Source organism: Lithobates pipiens, unplaced genomic scaffold (assembly GCF_037356315.1).
Source record: "Lithobates pipiens isolate NorthernLeopardFrog02 unplaced genomic scaffold, aLitPip1_a1.2 Scaffold_18, whole genome shotgun sequence".
NCBI classification, from domain to species: Eukaryota; Metazoa; Chordata; class Amphibia; order Anura; family Ranidae; genus Lithobates; species Lithobates pipiens.
This window is the reverse complement of record NW_027507758.1, coordinates 574,145,211-574,169,907: the sequence shown is the minus strand read 5'-3', so window position 1 is coordinate 574,169,907 and position 24,697 is coordinate 574,145,211. Positions and strand designations below refer to the sequence as shown.

The window sequence follows — 24,697 nt, the reverse complement described above, 5'->3', positions numbered from 1 at the left end:
TCTGACTAGCCACTGATTGGGGTGTTAAGGTCCACCGTCTACACCCATTTATTGGCTACCTCCCTTAACATAATTCTCTAGAGGTTCGCAATAAATGGCAAACACTTATACCCTATCTGTTGGACGAGGACTGGGAGGAAGCATGTACCTGTTATTGAGGTTTACTGGAAACAAGTGATAGATATATTGTCTAAAATTCTCTCAGCCCCTGTGCCATGTGATCTGCACATTTGTCTAGACGAGGAACATTGTCCAATATTTAATAGAATAATGCTGGGAGAAATGCTATTTGTAGCTTGAAAAGGCTTTCGCACTTAAGTGGAATCAATTTTCTCCCCCATCTACTCGTCAATGGATCCAGATGGTGAATCAGATACTGCCTTATGAAAAAATCATTTTTGAGCATAGAGGTTGTCCCAGCAAATACAGTATGACAAAGTGTGGAACATTTGGTGCTTGTCCACTCTCACTTCTTCTAATTTGTGAATAGTCAGTTTTCTATACTTGATATGTGTGCAAATTGGAGAACAATGTTTTGTACAGGGAACAATGATATAATGAATCCAGGCTACTTTGTGCTTGTATGTAACTGTAAATGTTCTTTATTGGGACAGGACACTCAAGTATATACAAATGCAAATTTGTACTTGTCGTGTATTTGTGTACCAAACTTGGTTGTTGTACCAAGATGTTTTTTTTTTTATATATCTACCAATAATTATTTTTTTCCAAAAAACATATTAACTGCAAATACTGTATAACCTTTAGGAAAGTTTTTGTTGAAATTAATGATCTGACGACAGGGTCTCTCTAAAGTGAATATGAATTGACCGGTGAAGAGACAACATAGATGACATGTATCACTTTTTTCGATTTAGCTAACATGATAACAGTGTAATGTTTTAGATTGCCCTTTTTTTATTTTGTTTCAGATCCAAGCTCAGGGAAACATCTTTCAGCTTAGTAATAAAGGCTGAATTCTTGAGCTTTGAGCTTTGGTATGTCAAGGTTTCCATATATACATAATGTTCTTTTCCACACATTCCATAGCTTATGCTGACTTATTTTTAACCCCGTTGGTTAAACAGCAAATAAACAATCATTGAAACATTTTCTTTTTCTTCAGTTCAGAACTGTTTTACCTACATTGTTTCTTAGTATATTTTCGTTATTTATGCCTTAATATTTATGTAAATGATGTTTTTCTTAATTTCTGCTTATATACATTTGGATTATTTAACAATTCATTTCTAGCATCTGTATACCTCTTGTGAACCATAGAAAATGTTACCTTTAAATCGTGGGTCTGTTGATTCGGGTCATGGGCATATTGATTCATCAATAACTTTGTAATTATTTACTAGGAGAATTAAATAATGCATATATTTGTTTTTCTCAGGACAACCCAAGCTTTTATTATCAATATTGTCTTGCAAATTTTTTTTCTTTTTTTATGCAATTTATAGACAAACATCTTTACCGAGAAGAGTGTTTTTTTTTTCTAGTTTGGTAGATGTTTGTTTTAAGGCAACTGCGTGCACTTCTTTTTCTAAAAATTGGTCTATTCACAATGACAATGAAATTATCTTTCTAGGTAGAAAGCATTGTGCAGTTATTTACAAGTCAAAGAAAAGTGATGTATTAGAGTGATCAAAACACTGATATATTATTTTGACACCATCACCCCTTTATAGAAAGAACAAGAGAAAAAAAACGAAGTGGCAGTATGGCACTGCATAGGTGCTTTATATAATAAAATGACTGTAATATGTAACAATAAAATATAAAAAAATATATATTTTATTACAACAACATGAAAAAAGGACAAAGACACTAGTCACATAAAAAGGAACAGCTGTCACTTATTCTATGCAGTGTATCCAAATATCTGTTCAGTTTTCACACAAGTTCAACATGTTTCTACATGCAGCTTCCTCAGGAACATGCATGGGCATTTCTAAAGTAGATACAAATGTATATATTAATTTATACAAATCTCAATTTTTAATTAAATCAAATACATATATACATACATAGGTACATCCAAGGAGTGTAGCAGAAAATTCTCAACCAGTAAGTTCTGGCTTCAAAGCTTAGGAAATTCAGAAACCAAGCTATACTGAATGATGTCAGAGCAAATAATTGGGCACCAGGGCGCTGACGAGAAGAAATACTGACTTATGCCTGATCACCCATTGAGAGGAGTAATGTTGGTAGACTTGCACACCGTTATAAACTCTATTGTTACCTATAAATGATCAAAACATAATAGTAATATATAGCGTGTCAATGACAGCATGTCATTGAATAGACTTAATAACTGAGTCAAAGTGTATACAGTGGTGTGAAAAAGTGTTTGCCCCCTTCCTCATTTCCTGTTCCTTTGCATGTTTGTCACACTTAAGTGTTTCGGAACATCAAACCAATTTAAACAATAGTCAAGGACAACACAAATAAACACAAAATGCAATTTGTAAATGAAGGTGTTTATTATTAAAGGTGAAAAAAAATCCAAACCATCATGGCCCTGTGTGAAAAAGTGATTGCCCCCCTTGTTAAAACATACTATAACTGTGGTTGTCCACACCTGAGTTCAATTTCTCTAGCCACATCCAGGCCTGATTATTGCCACACCTGTTCACAATCAAGGCATCACTTAAATAGGAGCTGCTTGACACAGTAAGGTCCACCAGAAGATCCTTAAAAGCTACACATCATGCCGAGACCCAAAGAAATTCAGGAACAATTGAGAAAGAAAGTAATTGAGATCTATCAGTCTGGAAAGGGTTATAAAGCCATTTCCAAAGCTTTGGGAATCCAGCGAACCACAGTGAGAGCCATTATCCACAAATGGCGAAGACATGGAACAGTGGTGAACCTTCCCAGGAGTGGCCGGCCGCCCAAAATTACCCCAAGAGCGCAGCGACGACTCATCCAAGAGGTCACAAAAGACCCCACAACAACGTCCAAGGAACTGCAGGCCTCACTTGCCTCAGTTAAGGTCAGCGTTCATGCCTCCACCATCAGGAAAAGACTGGGCAAAAATGGCCTGCATGGCAGAGTTCCAAGGAGAAAACCACTGCGGAGCAAAAAGAACATCAAAGCTCGTCTCAATTTCTCCACAACACATCTTGATGATCCCCAAGACTTTTGGGACAACATTCTGTGGACCGATGAGACAAAAGTGGAACTCTTTGGAAGGTGTGTGTCCAAGTATATCTGGCGTAGAAGGAACACTGCATTTCATAAAAAGAACATTATACCAACAGTAAAATATGGTGGTGGTAGTGTGATGGTCTGGGGCTGTTTTGCTGCTTCAGGACCTGGAAGACTTGCCGTGATAAAAGGAACTATGAATTCTGCTGTCTACCAAGAGATCCTGAAGGAGAATGTCCGACCATCTGTTCGTGTACTCAAGCTGAAACGAACTTGGGTTCTGCAGCAGGACAATGATCCTAAACACACCAGCAAGTCCACCACCGAATGGCTGAAGAAAAACAAAATGAAGACTTTGGAGTGGCCTAGCCAAAGTCCTGACCTGAATCCTATTGAGATGTTGTGGTATGACCTTAAAAAGGCCGTTCATGCTCGAAAACCCTCTAATGTAACTGAATTAGGACAATTCTGCAAAGATGAGTGGGCCAAAATTCCTCCAGGACGCTGTAAAAGCATCATTGCACGTTATCGCAAACGCTTGGTTGCAGTTGTTGCTGCTAAGGGTGGCCCAACCAGTTATTAGGTTTAGGGGGCAATCACTTTTTCACACAGGGCCATGATGGTTTGGATTTTTTTTCACCTTTAATAATAAACACCTTCATTTACAAATTGCATTTTGTGTTTACTTGTGTTGTCCTTGACTATTGTTTAAATTGGTTTGATGTTCCGAAACACTTAAGTGTGACAAACATGCAAAGGAACAGGAAATGAGGAAGGGGGCAAACACTTTTTCACACCACTGTAGACATCTTGTAAATAGATATATCATACAATATATAAAATAGGCTTACATAGAGGGTTACTGTAAGATGAACAAAATTGGGAGCCTCCCCTGCACCTCACACACTCTAGCCTCCTGCAGGTAGCCAGGGCATGCCACAGCCCGCCCCTAGAGAAAATGTCATGATTCATGAATGCAGGCTGGCAAACATCACAGCAGATGGAGAAACTTAAAGTCTTGCCCACCTGTTGCTGATTGGAGGCAAGGACTTGAGCTGGCGACTGGGCGTTCAATTCAAGCAGCAAAACATAACTCCAGCCCCGCCCACCTGCTGCCCGATCAGAGAGCAAGGAACTGGAACAGGTTTCAGCAACTTTCCATTGGCTGGAAGAAGAGAGGACTGGGGGTGAGGATGGTCCCTTCAACACCCATCAACAAGCATTTTGAGATGGGAATGAGGGACACCTACTAGCAAATGTATGTAGGCATAGGGCACGCCTCCTGCCACACCCCCTTAAAGGAGAATTAACCAAAAAAAGGTTAATTAAATCCACAAGGAACTTGTTTTACCATTGCTATTCCTTTATATTGGCTTTTAAAATTTACGATTGCAGCAATTTAGAAATTAGATGAAAGGTTTAGCACCTTTTGAAAGATAAAAACTGCATTTTATACACAACTATACAGATCAGACCAAAATGAGGGACAAACAAGGGGGGGGGGGAGGGACAGTGGGACATTTCTCAGAATCAGGGGCAGCCCCTCAAAATCAGGGACAGTTGGGATCTATGGTATGGGTCCATATTTGTATGTATGTCTCTCTCTTTCTCTCTCTCTCTCTCTCTCTCTCTCTCTCTCTCTCTCGCTCTCTCTCTCTCTCTCTCTCTCTCTCTCTCTCTCTCTCTATATATATATATATATATATATATATATACATATATATATATATATATATATATATATATATATATATGTATGTATGTGTGTGCATGTGTGTGTTTTTATATGATTGTGTGTATGTGTGATGCACTGCCAAATAATAAATAATGTGAACCTACCATAAAACTCAATGAAATGCATAAATACATAATATAACTACCACCATGAACAATAAACAAATATAAAGTACAACAATTCATATAAAGTGAAGTGTAATGTTTCCTCCAGTATTGTACTTGTTTGTCTTTTCATAATTTATGAATTTTCATGAACTTCTTCAATCAACTATTTATTGATTTATTTATATGTTATGAACTTTGCAATCACTTGTTTAGGAATTTATTTATTATACTTCACTTTACTCAAATATTGTACTTTATATTTATTTATTGTTAATGGTAGTAGTTATATTATGTATTTTTGTGAACTTATGGTGGGTTCACATTATTTATTATTTTGCAGCATAACACATTTGTTTTGGTGGTATTCTTTGTATCATTGTGTGTAGACACAGTGAGTGCTGCTGTCACATGTTGATATCATTGTTTGTGATTCCGGTTATGGCTACTTTAGCGCAGGATATTTTCCCATGTTGAATCCTGGAGCCCAGTGCTGGAACAAATTTCAGCACTAAGCTCCAGTAACTGGCCTGACCAATAACTGACCTGACAGCGCACGCTAGCATAGACACCTGAAAAACCTACCCTGCATCTCTGGCTGGGTGTCTGGGGTACCAGTGTCACACTCAGCTATTTGCCCCTCCTCTGCACTGACACTCTCCTGTACACAGAGAAGAAGAGGAGCCAGGTAGGAGGGACAGTGCTCTGCATGAGCTGCACTGATGCGTTTATTATGGATGGAGACTTACAGAGGACTAAGGAACAGTGACAGGAGGTGAAGGGGGGCAGATAACAGCGATGTACACTTGGAGGAGTGGTTTGGCCACACCCACTTTTGCCACAGCACACATAGTGTACCGCAGTATGCAGTTTGATGGTAAACCCTGTTATGGGAATAGGCTTCTACCTTAGGGTGCGGCCAGGTGGTCGCTCCCATAGTCAGAGGAGGTGAATGTAAAGGAGTTGTGAAATAAACTGCTTTATTTGTAGTACAGATGGTAGAATATAGACAATGCTTTTTGGGGAACAAAGGACTCCCCCTTCCTCACATTTTCTGTTTGCAGTCCAGCTGCCTCTCAAGCCTCAGCTGATGATTGGACATTCCGAGACCTGATGCTCAGGTCACAGACAGACCCTAACAGTATCCATATTCAAACATCAGTCCTGAGGAAGGGGGAGTCCCCTGAAACGCGTTGGATATATTCTACCATCTGTACTCCAAATAAAGCGGTTTATTTCACATCTTCTGCATTTTAGGCACTTCTTTACATTCACCTCCTTTGATGGCTTCCATTACGGATTTACAGAGAAAATATGAGCTTCCCTGTATGGCTTTTTATAGGCATCTTCAGTTGGGTCATGCTTTACAAACTCAGTTTGGTGTTACTATAACCAAGTTCTCTGACTAGCCACTGATTGGGGTGTTAAAGTCACAAGACCCTAAAGGGTTTCATTTCTACCGTCTACACCCATTTATTGGCTACTTCCCTTAACACAAATCCTCTGGAGGTTCGCAATAAATGGCAAAAACGTATACCCTGTCTGTTTGATGAGGACTGAGAGGAAGCATGTACCTCCCATTTAACCATTTTACTGGCTATTAATAACATGTTTATTCAATTATACATGGTGCATCAGTCTTACCTAACCCGGGTAAGGTTGCATGCGATGCATCATATTCCTACATCGGCATGTACTAGATGTACCAGCCAGCATGCAGACTTTATTGACGTTACATGCCTATGCCTTTTTATTGAGGATTACTGGAAACAGGTGATAGATATATTGTCAAAAAATTTCTCGGCCCCTGTGCCATGTGATCTGCGCATCTGTCTAGATGAGGAACAATGGCCAACATTTACTAGAATAGTGCTGAGAGATACTCTATTTTTGCCTTGAAAAAGGCTTTCACACTTTAGTGGATCTGCTCCCCCATCTATTCGTCAATGGATCCAGATGGTGAATCAGATACTGCCTTATGAAAAAATTATTTTTGAGCATAGAGGTTGTCCCAGCAAATGTGACAAGGTGTGGAACATTTGGTGCTCCTCCGTTCTCACTTCTTCTAATTTGTGAATAGTCAGTTTTCTATAGTTGATATGTGTGCAAATTGGAGAACAATGTTTTGTACTGGGAACAATGTTATATTGAATCCAGACTACTCTGTTCTTGTATGTAACTGTAAATGTTTTTTATTGGGACTGGACACTCAAGTATATACAAATGCAAATTTGTACTTCTCATGTATTTGTGTACCGAACTTTATCATTTCTTACGCTCACGTTGAGCACGTTGAGCATGTTGGTTGTTGTACCAAGATGTTTTTTTTTTTTATATATCTGCCAATAAAAAAATAATTTTATTATTATTATTATTATTTTGTTTCAGATCCAAGCTCAGGGAAACATCTTTCAGCTTAAAGGCTGAATTCTTGAGCTTTGCGCTTTGGTATGTCAAGGTTTCCCTATACATACTGTTCTTTTACACGCATTCCATAGCTTATGCTGACTTATTTTTAACCCCGTTGGTTAAACAGCAAATAAACAATCATTGAAACATTTTCTTTTTCTTTCGTTCAGAACTGTTTACCTACATTGTTTCTTATATTTTTTTCTTTATTTATGCATTAATATTTATGTAAATTATGTATTTCTTAATTTCTGCTTATATACATTTGGATTATTTAACAGTTAATTTCTGGCATCTGTAAACCTCTTGTGAGCCATCGAAAATGTTACCTTTAAATCATGGATCTGTTGATTTATTAAAACATTTTTTGTATTTTTTTTTTCAAATTTGAGATTTGTATAAATAAATCCATACATTTGTATCTACTTATTGGAGAAAAGATCCTGAGAAAGGCGCATGGCAAAACATGTTGAACTCATGTGTGGAAAACTTAACAGACATGAATATACTACATAGAATAAGTGAGGTCTGCTCCTTTCTATGTGACTATTGTCTTTGTGCTTTTTTCATGTTGTTGTAATAAAATAAAAACATTTTTTCTAGTTCAATGTTTTTATTAAGGTTTTTCATTTGAAGTACATATCAATCAGTAGGCTTATACATGGGAAACAGCCAAAAATATGAATAATAAAAATGAATATAGATGTCACTGTATGATTAACAAGACTCATATCCGAAAACAAGACTTATAATAAAGTAGATCCACTTAAAGAGCCAGAATTGAAACTCTTAAAGTGTTGGCGTATTTAATGAAACATGCCTCCAGACCGCCCATCCACCCCTAATGGGTGCAAACTGTGGATGGGTGGGGGCACAACTGTATAAACCAGAAATATTAATGCCAAAATGATATTATATATTGTAAAAAACATCAAGGGGTCTAGGTATTCAAATCATAAATACAAATGTCAATTATATTAGATCAAAAAGATAAGAGTTAAGAAAAATATCAGAGAAAAAATAAAAAAAGACAGTGCTTGTCATAAAACATTTTTTCATACTTTGTTGTTACATATTCATTTTATTATATCAAGCACCCACAAAGTCCTATATTGTCGATTTGTTTTTTTCTCTAATTCAAAGAAAGGGTTTTTGTTTTGTTTTTTTCAATTTTGCACATTTTCTTTTCCTGCAACACTAATAAAATAATGAACAAAACTTCTGGAAACAAAATCCTAATTATTATTGTTAAGATAGATAAAGAAAAAAAAATAACAGAAATTCATAGGCTCATTGAAAATTGGAGAATTTAGTTATTTGGTGGATGGTTATGGTTAACTTGAAATGGTTTGTTTTACTAATACAAGGGGATAAAATGTAATTTCCCCTAATTACAATTAAATAATTTTATAAATCAACATTTTTATTATGAATTTATATATTGCAAATATTATTTTCCCCTGAGACGGAAAAAATGAATAAAAAAAATGATTGAATGAAAATTTTAATAATTAATTGTAAAATAATAATAAAATAAAAACAGAAACTTATAAGCAAAGAAGAAAATGGGGAAGATGAGTTATTTAGGGATGGTTATGGCTAACCACTTGACCCCCTTCATGATCAAAGCATTTTTTGCTATCCTCACTGTGCTATTTTAACTGGCAGTTGCATGGTTATGCAACTCTGTATGCAAATTACATTTATATCTGTTTTTCACACAGATCAAACTTTCTTTTGGTGGTATTTGACCACCACTGGGTGATCATCATCATATCATCATATTAAAGTGGTTGTATACTCCATTTTTTAACTTTTACCTACAGGAAAGCCTATAATAAGGCTTACCTGTAGGTAAAAAAAATATCTCCTAAACCTATACGGTTTAGGAGATATTCCCCTCGGTATGCGCCGCTGACTGCAGCGGCGCATGCGCACAAGGGGATTCCCGGCCGGAATGAAATCTCCCGCACGCATGCGCGGGAGTGACGATATCGCGGCTCCGGCCACTCACAGCGCCGGAGCCGCGATACCCGGAAGAAACGCCGAGGGAGCATGTCAGCTCCCTCAGCGTGGATCGGGCCAGATGTCGGGGCCTCGTTCTAAGGTAAGTATTTCATAATGAGCTAGTATGCGGTGCATACAAGCTCATTATGCCTTTTGCTTTGCAGGTTTAAAAAAAAAATAAAAAATGTGCGGGTTTACTACCGCTTTAAGGAAAACATTTAAAAAATATATATATTTTCTACTTTCTGTTATAAAACATATTCAGAAATTTAGGCCAATTTGTATTCTGCACCATGTCACAAGTACTGGCAGTGCTTGGGGGCTGAGGTTGCTAACACTCTGATAGTGTGGCGTGCAACCTGCACCCTAACTGACACTAACTGGAAGGGATGTCAACTGATTGACACTGACGTCACTAGTAACAGTAATATAGTGATCAGTTATAATACTGTACACTAACACTGTACTAATGGCACTGGCTGGGTGACAGCTGATTTCTCCCCTTGCTTTAATTTATGAACGTCAGGGAGGAATCCAGCCAGAGTCCATACCCCTCCAACCGCTGCCGGTACTGTCCTGCAATTGCTATTAAATCCCGCCGTCCCACCAATCCGGCTGCAGTCCCGGAGACAGAGAAAAGAGTTCCGGCACTGGGCTCCTTTAACTGCTTCAGATCTGCGCTATAGCTGAATGACAGCTACAGCATGGATCTGCTTTGCCGGGAGTGCTTCTATTGACTGATTCCGGCATCTCTGGCAGGGTCTCTGGGGTACCAGTGCCCCACTCTGCTATTTACTCCTCCTTGTACAACACACCACTGAGTGAAGCCGCCTCCTCCTCTGTGCTGAACCTCTCCTGTACACAGAGAAGAGGAGGAGCCGGGAAGTAGGGACAGTGCTCTGCATGAGCTGCACTGATGAGTTTATTATGGATGGAGACTCACAGAGGAGGGGGGAACAGTGACATGAGATGAATGGGGTAGATAACAGTGATTTGGCAGGGCTGGTGGTAAGAGGATATGTGCTGGGGGGAAGGGGGCTTTTGCAAGGGAGAGTATTTGTGCTAGAAGGGGGGGTTGGATTTAAAACCCCCCACCCCCATGTTCTAGCACAAATCCTTTCCCCTCCTAAAGAAACCCACTCACATATCTGCCCCACCTTCTAGCACAAGTCCACTCCCATCCCAAAGCACCTCTAGCCCACTTTCTAGCACAAGTTCTCTCCTCTCCCAAAACACCCCCCAGAACATATATAACCCCCCTCACCCCACCTTCTAGCACAAGTCCTCTCTCTTCCCGAAGCACCCCCCATCACATATACAAAGCCTGGGTTATGTTTAACCATGCCCTTTGAGTTCCTTCCGCTGAAGTTTGGCCACACACACTTTTTGCTGCAGTGCACATAGTATGCCGCAGGTCTCTGCCTCCCTCAAGTGTCGCTCCTTCTCAAGTTTGAAAGTTTGGAGGTATGAGAGTCTATTTATATTCACAGACATTTGTGCTGTGATTGGCCACAGCCTATCAGCAGGTATACAGACTAAATGATTGGCTGTATCCTGCTGACAAACTGATACTCTGGCCAATTACAGTACAGGTCAGCAAGGGCTGCACACATTTTAATCCATGACGGCGTAGTGTGTTACTAATGGTTTTCTTTGAGACTTTGGTCCCAGCTCTCTTCAGGTCATTGACCAGGTCCTGCCGTGTAGTTTCGGGCTGATCTCTCACCTTCCTCATGATCATTGTTGCCCCACGAGGTGAGATCTTGCATGGAGCGCCAGACCGAGGGAGATTGACCGTCTACTTGAACTTCTTTCATTTTCTAATAATTGCACCAACAGTTGTTGCCTTCTTACCAAGCTGCTTGCCTATTGTCCTGTAGCCAATCCCAGCCTTGTGCAGGTCTACAATTTTGTCCCTGATGTCCTTACACAGCTCTCTCCTCTTGGCCATTGTGGAGAGGTTAGAGTCTGTTTGACTGAGTGGGTGGAGAGGTATCTTTTATACAGGTAACGAGTTCAAACAGGTGCAGCTAATACAGGTAATGAGTGGAGAACAGGAGGGCTTCTTTTTTTTATCAATAATTTTTATTCAGTTTTGTCAATATACAAAAGGTGAGCATTATTTGGCATATATTGATATACACTACACACGTTGAGACAGATGATCATAGATAACAAAGTCTTAGGTCTACTTTAACATTAGTATTAATGTCAAGTGATGCGTGTAGTGCAAAAGGTTCTATCCCACTTCCCCAGTACCCCAATGGGAACTTACTGTGTTCTGGTGGAGAGACAGCACCTGCAGGCCCACTTCTCTATTATATTAATCACAGGTGGGAGATATGATCAATTGGTCTCTCCTGTTTTATAATAGGTTCAACAGGTCTGGTTTTATTAGCAAACATTCACCGAGAGCTTGTAGCTCTAACTAAAAGTAAAATAAACAAGGAATAAACTTAGAAACTAAGGAAAAGAAAGAAAGAACTTGAACCCTAGGTAGGGTACAATTACTTGGGACTAAACTGAAACAATATAAATAAATGTTTTATGAGCTCAGGGTCATCGCCTATGGGGATTGTTTTTAGCCTTGTTATATCTTGTGAGCGTTATACCATTCTATCCATGCTTGCCAGTGGGGAAGGAATTTTTTGTATTTTCTCTCTATTGAAACCAGCATACTCTCAAAAGTGTAGTGAATTGAAAGTGTACAAATGGCCTCTTTTATCTCTGGAGGATTTGGGGATCTCCATAGTCTGAAAAAACTTACAGGTTTTACATAATGCCTTACGGCATTGATACATATCTACTAGAGGTATTAATATGGGGACTGGTGGAGGATTTTTAATTGACTTAAGTTTGCTAGGTGAAATCTTATTTTTTTGATTTGGGGCCCTACGGTAAGTGACTTTTGAGTGGGCCGGAAGCGCTGATCTTAGGTGAGGATCTTGTTGTAAAATCCCCCAATGTTTGCATAATATTTGTTCCATATTTTTATGTTTATTGGGGAAAGTAGTTATAAATCTACTTGAGAAATTTTGGTGTGGCTGACTTGTTTTGGCAGGTTTCCCTTGGAGATATTGTTTGAAGGCATCATACACTAAGGGCTCGGGGTATTTTTTCTCCAAGAATTTAGTTTTTAATGTTGAGCTAAGATCTATATAATCCGAATCCTTGGTACAGTTTTGCCGAAGGCGACAGAATTGGCCCTTGGGGATATTCCTAATCCACTTTGGATAGTGACAACTATCAAAGTGCAAGTAGGAGTTACCCGCTGTGGGTTTGGTAAAAATTTTCAAGGTGATAGTGTGGCCTTCATGTCCTTGTTCTAAATCCAAGAAGGCCATGGCATTGGGATCCATAATTGATGTAAATGACAATCCATAGGGGTTGTAGTTACAATGCTGGACAAAAGAGGTGATATGATCAAGTGCACCGTCCCAGATGATGATCACATCATCAATATATCTCCCTAAGAAGATAATGTGTTCTGAAAAGGGGTTATTATGATGGATATAGTGAGATTCCCAGAATCCCATTGCAAGATTCGCATATGAGGGTGCAAAATTAGCCCCCACCGCTGTTTCTTGGATTTGCTGGTAGAAGTCCCCGTGGAAGGTAAAATAGTTGTGTCAGACAAAATCTGACTGCTTCGATGATGAATCCTGCCTGGCGCGTATTAATTAGGGGATCGTCAGATAAAAATTGTTCCAATGCCATGAGTCCAAATGTGTGTGGAATTGAACATAGGGAACAAACGTCAAGCGAAAGCCAGACATTTGAAGGTTCCCACCGATTGGATGACAAGAGTTCTAAAAGGTGAGACCCGTCACAAATGAATGATTGTAGTTGTAGAACTATCGGTTGTAGGAAATGGTCAATATATATAGCTAAACCCCGTTGTAATGCTGTCCATTGCTGCTACAATCGGTCTGCCGGGGGGGGGGGGGGTGTTCAAGATTTTTATGTATTTTGGGCAAATAATAAAAGTAGGGGATTTGGTAGAAATTGTTACGTAAAAAGGAGATTTCCATTTTAGTAATAATTCCGTCCTGAAGGGCAGAAGTAATCAAAACATCAGCTTCCTTAGTAAATGCTGTAGTGGGATCTTGGGTCAACTTTACATACGTAGCTTTGTCCGAAAGGAGTCTAAAGGATTCCTTCAGATAATCAAACCTATTGAGAAGTACTATTCCACCCCCCTTGTCAGCAGATTTTATTACTAGGTCTTCTGCATGTATGAGATGATCTAGTGGTTTTATTTCTGAAGGTGAAAGTATGTTTTCTTTGAGATTGGAAGCAGTGTTACATAGTTTTACTAGGTCTGCATAAACGACCCTGTAGAAGCTTTCAATATATGGCCCTTTTGATTGCATAGGAAAAAACATCGACTTTTTTTTAGAGACGTATGAACAATGGGAGGGGACGAAATTAGATGTGGTGTGAGTATTTTTGATGTAAGCTCATCATCATTAGAGATGTCAAGATCATCAATATCAAACAAAGCAGAATCTGAGCAAGATTCGGATTGAAATGTAACAGATGTCGTTAAAGAAACCGCACTGGGATCAATGGAACCATTTTTATCTTTTTCTTGCTTTATATGATAGTGTCTCTTCAGAGTTAAGGCCCATACACACGATCAGACTTTTTGACAACAAACATGCAAATTAACTGGTTTGGAGCAACATCCGACCGTGTGTATGCTCCATCGGACAAACTTTTTTGGTTTTCGTTAGACTTTTGTTGGCTGTGCGAACGGACAAACTTTCTGGCAACAAAAGTCTGATCGTGTGTACAGAAAACCATAGGACTTTTGTACAAAGTACAAACAGGCATGCTCAGAAACAATGCAAAGGATCAGACAACAATACAGAAGTTGACCAAAGGTGGCGGTAAAGAGCAGAAAAACCACGTGATTTGGTGAAAGTTGGCTGAAAAAGTCCTGCTGTGTGTATGCAATACAAGTTCAGGGCCGACGCCCTTTGTACAAAAATCCAAGGGAAAGTTTGTACAAAGTCCTATCGTGTGTATGAGGCTTAAGATTGCATATATAGCTATTTAGATCCTTGAAGAGAACAAAAGGATTTGGTCTATTTACTGGTGCAAAATGTAATCCACGGCTCAGAAGTGAAATGTAGGCAGATGATAAGGTTTGAGAGGACAAATTAAAGATCTTTATAGTTTTTGGTGTTTCAACACACTTGCGTAACTTTTTGGTTCGTCCTCCTCTACAACCTCTTCTGTGAGTTTTCTTTTTCTCTTTTTCTAGGATTTGAGGTTGGAGGAGGACTCAATACTAAAAAAGAAGAAGGTGTTGTACAGTCAACTGAGAGTGATCTATTATCACTCCTCAGAGCAACCAATAGTGGAATATCAACATGTTCAGAAGTAGTGGAACATTCTCTTGCCTGTTCCTTTGATACTGGAGATGTCCATTTTTTGTTATCACAAGAAATAGTAGTTTTTTTCTTTTTATTCACAGGTTCAAGATTTATAGCCCCATTGATGCCGGGGGTAGGTAAAGGTATTGTTGCCTGTGATGGCAGTGGTACACTAGGAGGCCTATTATAAAACGGATTTAAAGCACTGATTAATCCATTGGTTTTGACCTTAATAGTATCTCTTTTCCCAGAGAGATGATGCAGATTGGGCTGACGTAAAAGGGATATCTTAAAATTTTCATTGTGACATCTCATGGGAATAATCTTGCTAAAGGGTTTAATACTCATCAGAGGGGGAGGGGCACCATTAGAGGATATAGAGTTCAACCTTTTTGGATTATTTTCAAGAAAGGGTGAAGGAATAGGGGGTTTAGAGGTAGAGGAGTAAGGAATAGAGAATGTAAAGGATGGGTATTGATGCTTATTCTTTTTATTCCATGAGAAACCCTGATGGAAGTTATAATCATCAAGATCACGTTTGAACTTTCCCATTTTCATGTTGATAAGATAATCCTCCTCTCTTTTTGTGTTTTTCTTTAATATATCCAACCATGATGATGGAATCTGCACAGAGAGGCCCAAGATTTCTTCAATAACAGTTTTGACTTGTAAATTCAACTGAATAAACCTCTTGGTTCAATGGTAAATAAGAACCCCCATCCACTTAGCTGTGCATAATTCTGCAACACCTGCCCATTATTTTGTTCCTTCTTCATCCAAGAAGGTGGGACAATCATTCATGACCCGTAGGCCTTGAGGTGAGACTTTAGTGTCAATATATTGTCCCAGAAAGAATTTATCAGACCACTGTAGATTAGTCGTATGAATAATTCTTTCCAACTGTTTAAACTTGCCACAGAGACAGTGGCGTATTTTACCATTTAGTTTTGCAGAATCCAAAAAACTAATAAGTGATAATAAAGTATTATAGCTGATCAAGGATAGAATACCTATGGTCAGCTATAGCTGAAATGATATCCTCCCCCTCCCATCTTTTTATCCCCCTTTCCCCTAATTTGCCCTTTCCTCCCTGGTCCCCCCCCCCCCCCTTCCTTTTTCTCAATATTGTGACTATTGACAAAATATTCGTTTCTATACCTTGTGTATGCTTTGCAATAAGAATTTGAAACAGAAGGAGTGTGTGTTTTTTTTCGCCTTGGTTATTGTTTCTGTTAAATTGCATCTCTACTTGTCCAATTACTCACAAAATGACCCAATTTTGGAAAGCAGACACCCCAATGTCTATTCTATGAGGCATAATGAGTCTTTTGAATGGTTCATTTTTTTCCAAAAGTCTGCGGAAAATGTAGAAAGAAAATTAAAACGTATTTTTTTTTTTTACACAAAGTGGTCATTTTATGATATTTCTAACTCAAAGCATGTACGTAGCAAAAATTACACCCCAAAATACATTCTGCTACTCCTTCCGAGTATGGCGATACCCCATGTGTGTGACTTTTACACAGCCTGGCTACATAGAGAGGCCCAGCATACAGGGAGCACCATCAGGTGTTCTAGGAGCATAAATTACACCTCTAATTTTCTAATGACCTATTACACTTTTGAAGGCCCTGGAGCACCAGGACAGTGGAATTACCCACAAAATGACCCCATTTTGGAAAGAAAACACCCCAACATCTATTCTATGAGGCAGAATGAGGCAGAATGAGCCTTTTGAACGGTTCATTTTTTATACAAGTCTTCAGAAAACGTGGAAATAAAATTATTATTATTATTATTTTTTTTTACACAAAGTTATCAATTTATAAGATATTTCGAACACATAGCATGTATATCGAAAAAATTACACCTCAAAATACATTCTGCTACTCATCTTGAGTATGGCGATACCACATGTGTGAGACTTTTACACAGCGAGTCCACATACAGAGGCCCAAAATTGAAATAGTACCTTCAGGCGTTCTAGGAGTATAAATTACACATCTCATTTCATTCCTACCTATCACACTTTCGAAGGTCTAGGAGCACCAGGACAGTGGAATTACCCACAAAATGGTGACAGGTACTTGGGTACTCTAATCAGCTGGAGATAGATACTCAGGTACTCTGATAGCCTGGTGACAGGTACTCGGGCGCTCTGATGGCCTGGTGACAGGTACCTGGGCACGCTGATGGCCTGGTGACAGGTACTCGGGTAATCTGATGGGCTACAGATAGGTATTCGGGTACTCTGATGGGCTGGTGACTGGTACTTAGATGGGCTGTGACAGGTACTCAGGTACTTGTGTACTCAGATGAACTGTGACGGGTACTCGGGTACTCAGATGGACTGTGACTGGTATTCGGGTACTCAGATGGACTGTGACAGGTACTCGGGTACTCAGATGAACTGTGACAGGTACCCGGGCACACCAATGGCCTGGTGACAGGTACTCGGGTACTCTGATGGCCTGGTGACAGGTACTTGGGTAATCTGATGGGCTACAGATAGGTATTCTGATGGGCTGGTGACTGGTACTCAGATGGGCTGTGACAGGTACTCAGATACTTGTGTACTCAGATGAACTGTGACGGGTACTCGGGTACTCAGATGAACTGTGACGGGTACTCAGGTATTCAGATGGACTGTGACAGGTACTCGGGTACTCTGATAGCCTGGTGACAGGTACTCGGGAGCTCTGATGGCCTGGTGACAGGTACCTGGGCACGCCGATGGCCTGGTGACAGGTACTCGGGTAATCTGATGGGCTACAGATAGGTATTCGGGTACTCTGATGGGCTGGTGACTGGTACTTAGATGGGCTGTGACAGGTACTCAGGTACTTGTGTTCTCAGATGAACTGTGACGGGTACTCGGGTACTCAGATGAACTGTGACTGGTATTCGGGTACTCAGATGGACTGTGACAGGTACTCGGGTACTCAGATGAACTGTGACAGGTACCCGGGCACACCGATGGCCTGATGACAGGTACTCGGGTACTCTGATGGCCTGGGGACAGGTACTCGGGTAATCTGATGGGCTACAGATAGGTATTCGGGTATTCTGATGGGCTGGTGACTGGTACTCAGATGGGCTGTGACAGGTACTCGGGTACTTGTGTACTCAGATGAACTGTGACGGGTACTTGGGCACTCAGATGAACTGTGACAGGTATTCGGGTACTCAGATGGACTGTGACAGGTACTCGGGTACTCAGATGGACTGTGACAGGTACTTGGGTACTCAGATGAACTGTGACTGGTACTTGGGTACTCAGATGGACTGTGACAGGTACTCGGGTACACAGATGGACTGTGACAGGTACTTGGGTACTCAGATGAACTGTGACAGGTACTCAGATATACCGTGACAGGTACTCAGATAATCAGATGTGCTGTGACAGGTACTCAGGTACTCGGGTACTCAGATGGATAGATGGATTTTTGTTTTAGATTCAGTCTCTCACTGTTGAACAGTACCTATGATAAAAATTACAGACCTCTACATGCTTTGTAAGTAGGAAAAACTGCAAAATCGGTTTGGCAGTGTATCAAATACTTGTTATCTCCATTATGTATTAATATCTATCTATCTATCTATCTATCTATCTATCTATCTATCTATCTATCTATCTATCTATCTATCTATCTATCTATATATATACATACATACATACATACATACATATATATATATATATATATATATATATATATATATATATATATATATATATATATATATATATATATATATATATATATATATAATGCATTATGTTGTAAGGGAAAGAAATATGTCATACTAATATAATATAACATGCAATGTTATTAGGTCACCCACTGGATTACTTTACCTCCATCAGAGTCAGGTAGGGCTTCTTGAGGTTCATAATGTGCAGATTCCCGATCAATGGCAGAGGTCGGGGTCCTGGAGGAAAGTTCCTAGGGCTTGTAATGCAGTCAGTAATAAAAGAATATATGTAGAGAATTACAGAGGCAGCTATGAGTGTCAGCAGTGCTGAGAAGATGAGCTCCATACCTGCAGATGTCAGCAGAACACTGAGGCTTTTAGAGAAAATAGCAGTTGTATTATATCAGGCACACCTTTAGTTCTGAGCCCTCCCACTTATCCTGTAGCATAGACTATCCTGCTTGTCAGCATTCTAGGTTTTTATCACTTAAAATAAACCCTAGAGGGGCACAAAAGAGACTTCTCTCTAATAAAGGTTATAGAGGAGACTGCTATTGCAGATTGCAGAAAAGAAGTCTTGTCTAGTGTAAGACTGATTTTCTAGCTGACCTACTAACCACCCTTAGCCCCCCTTTCAACTGAACCCCACGCTTAGGGGCTCCCTTACAGGCATGGTCAAGCAATTCCAAGCTGACAGGGAAGGGAAAGTAAAACCACAGAAACAGAAGTAGAATACATTAGAAACCCGAACCAGGCCACGCATAAAATCTGGAGGGAGAGTATTCATCAATTAGACTTAGTATTGATAGAAAGAACGCAGAAGAAACTACTATACCAAGCACAGCGAATATTCAAATTTGTGATAAAAACAGTAGATTATTAGCATACTTAGCACATTCACATCAAACCCCAACCTCCATCCCTCGTATCTATAATAAGCATATGTCAATCTGCACATCTCATGCAGATATAGCGGAGGCTTTTGTAACATTTTACGCTGAGCTATACACCTCGAGGGTGTAATATGGGACGGAGGAGGTAGAGGAATATCTGACCCCTATACCCTTACTGGAGCTCTCAAGGGAGGGGGCGGAAGAACTCGACCTTCCCTTTACGGTAGAAGAGGTTGTAGCAGCAATAAAATCCCTGAACCCTAATAAAACACGAGGTCTAGATGGATTGCCAGTTGAGTGGTATGCTACATACACTGATAAGCTAGGGCCTAAACTTCTAGGAATGTATGAGGATGCATATAACAAAGGCATACTCCCAGAATCTATGAGAGAAGCATTTATAGTGTTAATTCCAAAGCTGCACAAGGACCACGACTTATGTGAATCATATAGACCAATATCTCTTATTAATGTTGACGCAAAAATCCTGGCCAAACTCCTAGCCAGACGTTTGAATAAAGTAATTGCCTCTATTGTCCATCCTGATCAGACAGACAGGCTTCATACATGAGAGGTCAACTGCCATAAATCTGAGGCGTCTCTTCACTATACTGCAATCAAAAGGCCCCACCCTGGATACCCGTGTAGTGGTATCACTCGATATGCACAAAGCGTTTGATTCTATTGAGTGGCCATACCTGATGGTGGTCCTTAGGCGGCTGGGCTTCGGCCCTATATTCATAACCTGGGTCAAACTTCTATACACTGAACCAAGGGCCAGACTGAGAGTTAACAACACTATTACAGAGCCATTTAGCATAACGAGGGGCACACAACAGGGGTGCACTTTGTCACCCCTCCTGTTTGCCCTGGCAATAGAGCCGCTGGTGGCTCGGTTGAGAGCAGATGGTGGTATCAAGGGTTGCAAGGTTAATGACAGGGAGGAGAAGACATTATTATATGCAGATGACATGCTCTTGTATTTAGAGGAGGCAGGGGAATCATTGTCCATGGTCCTTGATAGAATTTTGGATTTTGGGAAATATTCTGGATTCAAAGTGAACTGGAGTAAATCCATACTATTCCCATTTCAAGGTGATTATCTCCCGGGGCTTCCCCCGGAAGCTCCACTGGAAATAGTTTCTAAATTTAGATACTTGGGGGTCGAAGTCCAGCTCCCACTGAGTTCCTATATGTCCGATAACTTGTCCCCCCTTTGGAGGCGGTTGAGGGACAGTGTGCAAACGTGGGCTAAGCTGCCCCTTGGCCTCCTTGGGAAAATCAATATATTTAAAATGATATATCTTCCTAGGCTCTTATATCTGTTCTGGCATGCACCAATATATATTCCTAAGAAATGGTTCAATGAAGTAAACAAGACGATCTCCACCTTCTTAAGGGGCCCCAGGCCACCCAGAGTATCACTGGAGACACTTCACTTACCTATAATATCAGGGGGATTGGCATTACCAAATCTACACTGTTACTATCTTGCTGCACAATTGACGCACGTGCACTGGTGGGGCTTCCCTCAAATGAACATAGCCTCAGTAGCGATCCAAGCAGCTCAAGTTCGCTCGTATGAAGCGTTGACCAATGTCCTTTACAGAAATGGCACATACCTGGACCAGGGTTCAGAAATTTTTAAAGTGTCATACAAAATATTTCATGTCTGCAATGCTAAAATGCACCAGCCTAACGGAATCTCCTAATGCACCTCTATGGTATAACTCTCAACTAAAAGAAATAGCTAAGGTTCCAGATGGGGTGTGTTGGGCGGCATATGGAGTTAAATATGCCCATCAGCTGTTTAAGGAATGAGTTTTTAGATAATTTTTTGACCTAAAAATAGAATATGGCATTCCGAACACCTTTTTCTTTAGATATCTACAGTTGCGTCACGCAGCGAGAGCCCAATATGGTGGGGGAGAAGTAGTTCTCTAACCTTCAAAAACTGAAAAAATTATTACTGATGAGGATCACTCAAAACTAATTGCCAAATATTATTTCGCTCTGCTAACATCCTCTTCTCCTAGAATGGAGATGGTGGTGGCACAGTGGAAAGCTGATATTCCATCTCTCACGGAAGAATCCTGGTCTGAGATAATGGACACATTGTTACCCTCTGTGATCTCAGCAAGGGATAAAATGCTTCAGATCAACTATTTACACAGAATTTATTATACCTCCAAGTGGTTGCATAGGATGGGTAGGAGGGAGTCTCCAGAGTGCCATCGATGCAATATGGAAATGGGAGATTTTTTCCACATGATATGGTAATGCCTAAAGATAGTGACATACTGGAGGTCGATCCTTGCGTATCTCGAGGACACACTGGGGCTCCCAAATATATACTCTCCGGCCAGATGTCTCCTAGGAGACCTGGAGAAAGAAGAACTACCTACATCACAGAAAACTCTTCTAAGAATAGTATTATGCTATGCCAAAAAGGCAGTGGCTCTTAAATGGAAAAGTCAGACTCCCCCCTCAGTGGGAAACTGGATGAAGTTAGTTAATAACGCCCTACCATTATACAAACTCACATATCAGGCGAGAGGGAGCATGAAAAAGTTTGATAAAGTGTGGGGAAGTTGGAATGAAAAGGTAGCAGGAGAAACTGCAGTATGATCAATGGAATATATACCATGAGAAGTGTCATATTACTATGTGTACTAAATGTATAATGGAATATACTGTATGATAGACTCAGAACTGAAATACGGAAAGAACACGCAATAGACTAAGCATTATGATGAACAGTTTATTACTTAAAGTCCAGAAATAGAACGCTTGTATTCAATAGTTTTATGGTTGTAAAAAAATTTTTTTACATTTTAAATGTAATGTACACAAGATATACTGTATGAAAAAGTATGTTGTAATACTGTAATGTACATTCATGTGCAATTCAATAAAAATTTACCCTTTAAAAAAAAGAAATTGATCAGCTTTGTAGGGCCTGTTCTGGTTTTCTTTTGCTCATATTGATGGCTTGTGGTAGCTGGCTAGCAGGGCAACTTATATCACCTCACTGTGCCGCCTGGCATCGCTTGTAGTCGCCGGATTGGGCTGGATTCTCCCAGAACTCTCTGCTAAAGCTGCCATCACCTTGGCTGCTGCCCTCGCCCCCTTATTTGATTTTTCATCAATATTGCCGGGAGCCAGCAATACATTACAGCCGCGAGCACGTTTAAATTACCATATTTAATCGGCATATAACACGCCCAGGCGTATAGCACACACCTTCATTTTAGGAGGGAAGTTTCAGGGGAAAAAAACCTTAAATTTTAAATAAAGAACTTTTAAGAAAAATAAGGTTGACAGATAATACATATAGGTCTCAGGCACTTAAAGGAATTGTAAAGGCAAAAGCTTTATATCTTATTGCTTTCTATGCATTAAGATAAAAAATCGTCTGTGTGTAGCAACTCCCTTCTCACTGGCCTACCTTTACACAGGCTAATGGCTAATCCCCCTTTTAATCTATCACGAATGGTGCTGCTAGACTTATACACTTTACTAATTGATCTGTGACTGTGTACAACATTTAAAATACTAACCACAACATACAAAGCCATCCACAACATTGCCCCTAGCTGCGTCACTAAACTCATCTGCAGATATCACCCAATTAGTCCTCTCTGATCCTCCCGAGACATCTTACTCTTTAGCTCCTTTGGTACCTTTTCCAATGCTCACCTCCAGGACTTCTCTAGAACCTCTCCCATCTTCTGGAACCCCAGTATGTCTGGTTAGGTCTTACCCTGTCCACCTTTAGGTAGTCTTTGAAAACTAATTTATTCAGGGAAGCCTAGCTCAGATTCACCTAAAAACTTTACTTTGCCCACCTCCATCTTATCTTCCCCGCAGCTACTACCTTTTGTACCACATCCTCCTCCCTTTAGATTGTAAAACTCCATGAGCAGGGCCCTCCTCTTTCTTCTGTGTTCAACTGTATTGTAATTGAACTAGCAGACTCCTAATGTCTTCCCAGAGCCGACGTTACCGATAGGCAAGGTAGGCTCCAGCCTTAAACGCACATCAGTCGTGTTCGGCGCTGTGCTGCCATGTCGCTTTAGCCAGCAGGGGTGTAGTTAAGGGTGATCCAAACCCCGCCCCCCCCCCAGAGTGTCCATCCACAGTGCCACAGCTAGGCAAGTGTAGCCTTTCATCAGTGGCTGGGAGTCACATGGCAGCCTGTCTCCTCCGCACACCGACAAGGTTATGCAGAGAGCATATTTGCCAGCTGCCCCACAGCAGCTGCATCCTGAGCTGTATGCTGCTGGGATCCAAGCCATGGGGACAAGACTAATGTCTCTTTAATGTTCCTTGGTTACAGAGCATGCAGCAAGATGCTGTGCACAGAATTCTCTCTGCATTCTGCAATGAAAGGAAAATTACACTGTGGGTGGAGATATCTCTGCTCACTGTACAAGCAAGGTCCCAGCTTAGAAGGAAAGAGTGGCGTGGGAACCTCTGATCAAGTGATCATCAATAATTGGCCAGTGGAACACGCTGGGATTGAGTGGAACTGAAATTTAACACCCGCAGTCCGTTCCGCCACTGTGAGATGGGAGGGTGGCCACCCATCACCGCTGCCACTCATCCCATCCCACCACCACCACCACCGCCATTCATCCCACCCCACCACGGCTGCCACTCATCCCATACCATCACTGCTGCCACTCATCCATCCACCACCGCCACCCATCTCACCACCACTGCCACCCATCCGGTCCCATCACCACCACTCACCCCATCCCACCACCGCTGCCACTCATCCCATCTCATCATCACCACCCATCCCATCATCACCACTCATTCCAGGATTCTGGCCTATGAAAGTGTCCGAATCCTCCTCCTCATCCTCTTCCCCTCTCTCCTCCTGTGTGTTCTGTGACAGGAATGATGGTGTCTGGAAAAATTGAGCCTTGAGAGGAAAGGAAGCACTCCTCCTCCTGCTGCTCTGCCTCCAGTGCCCTGTCCATAATGCCATGGAGAGTCTGCTCCAGCAGGAACACAACAGGTATTGTGTAACTGATGCATTCACTGTCACTGCTCACCATCTTTGTGGCCTCCTCAAATGGTAACAATACAGTGCATGCATCCTTAAATGATCAGCCATTGGTGTGGGGAAAAAAGCCAAGGTGGCTTGAGCCTGTCGTTGTGTCGTATTAACATAGGTACTCCTTGACGGCCCTCTGCTACATGTATAGCTGCTGCAGCATTGCCAAAGTCGAGTTGCACCTGGTGGGCATGTCTTAAATCAGGCAGTTTACGGGCAGCTGGAATTCCCGCTGAATTTGGCTGTGTATG

The 24,697-nt window shown here is 40.7% G+C and overlaps 1 protein-coding gene across 2 annotated transcripts in view; it reads right to left on the bottom strand.

Moving 5' to 3' along the window:
* The window catches only part of LOC143989046 (cytochrome P450 2K1-like), an 82,602-nt gene extending 63,731 nt beyond the window's left edge, over window positions 1–18,871 (bottom strand). The window contains exon 1 of one of the 2 annotated variants that reach the window (XM_077489050.1): window positions 18,652–18,871. In XM_077489050.1, coding sequence (XP_077345176.1) covers window positions 18,652–18,834 — 183 coding nt within the window. In that variant the 5' untranslated portion in view covers window positions 18,835–18,871. The remainder of the gene's footprint in view (window positions 1–18,651) is intronic. The other variant, XM_077489049.1, reaches the window with a different exon arrangement.
* Window positions 18,872–24,697: the final 5,826 nt, after the last annotated feature.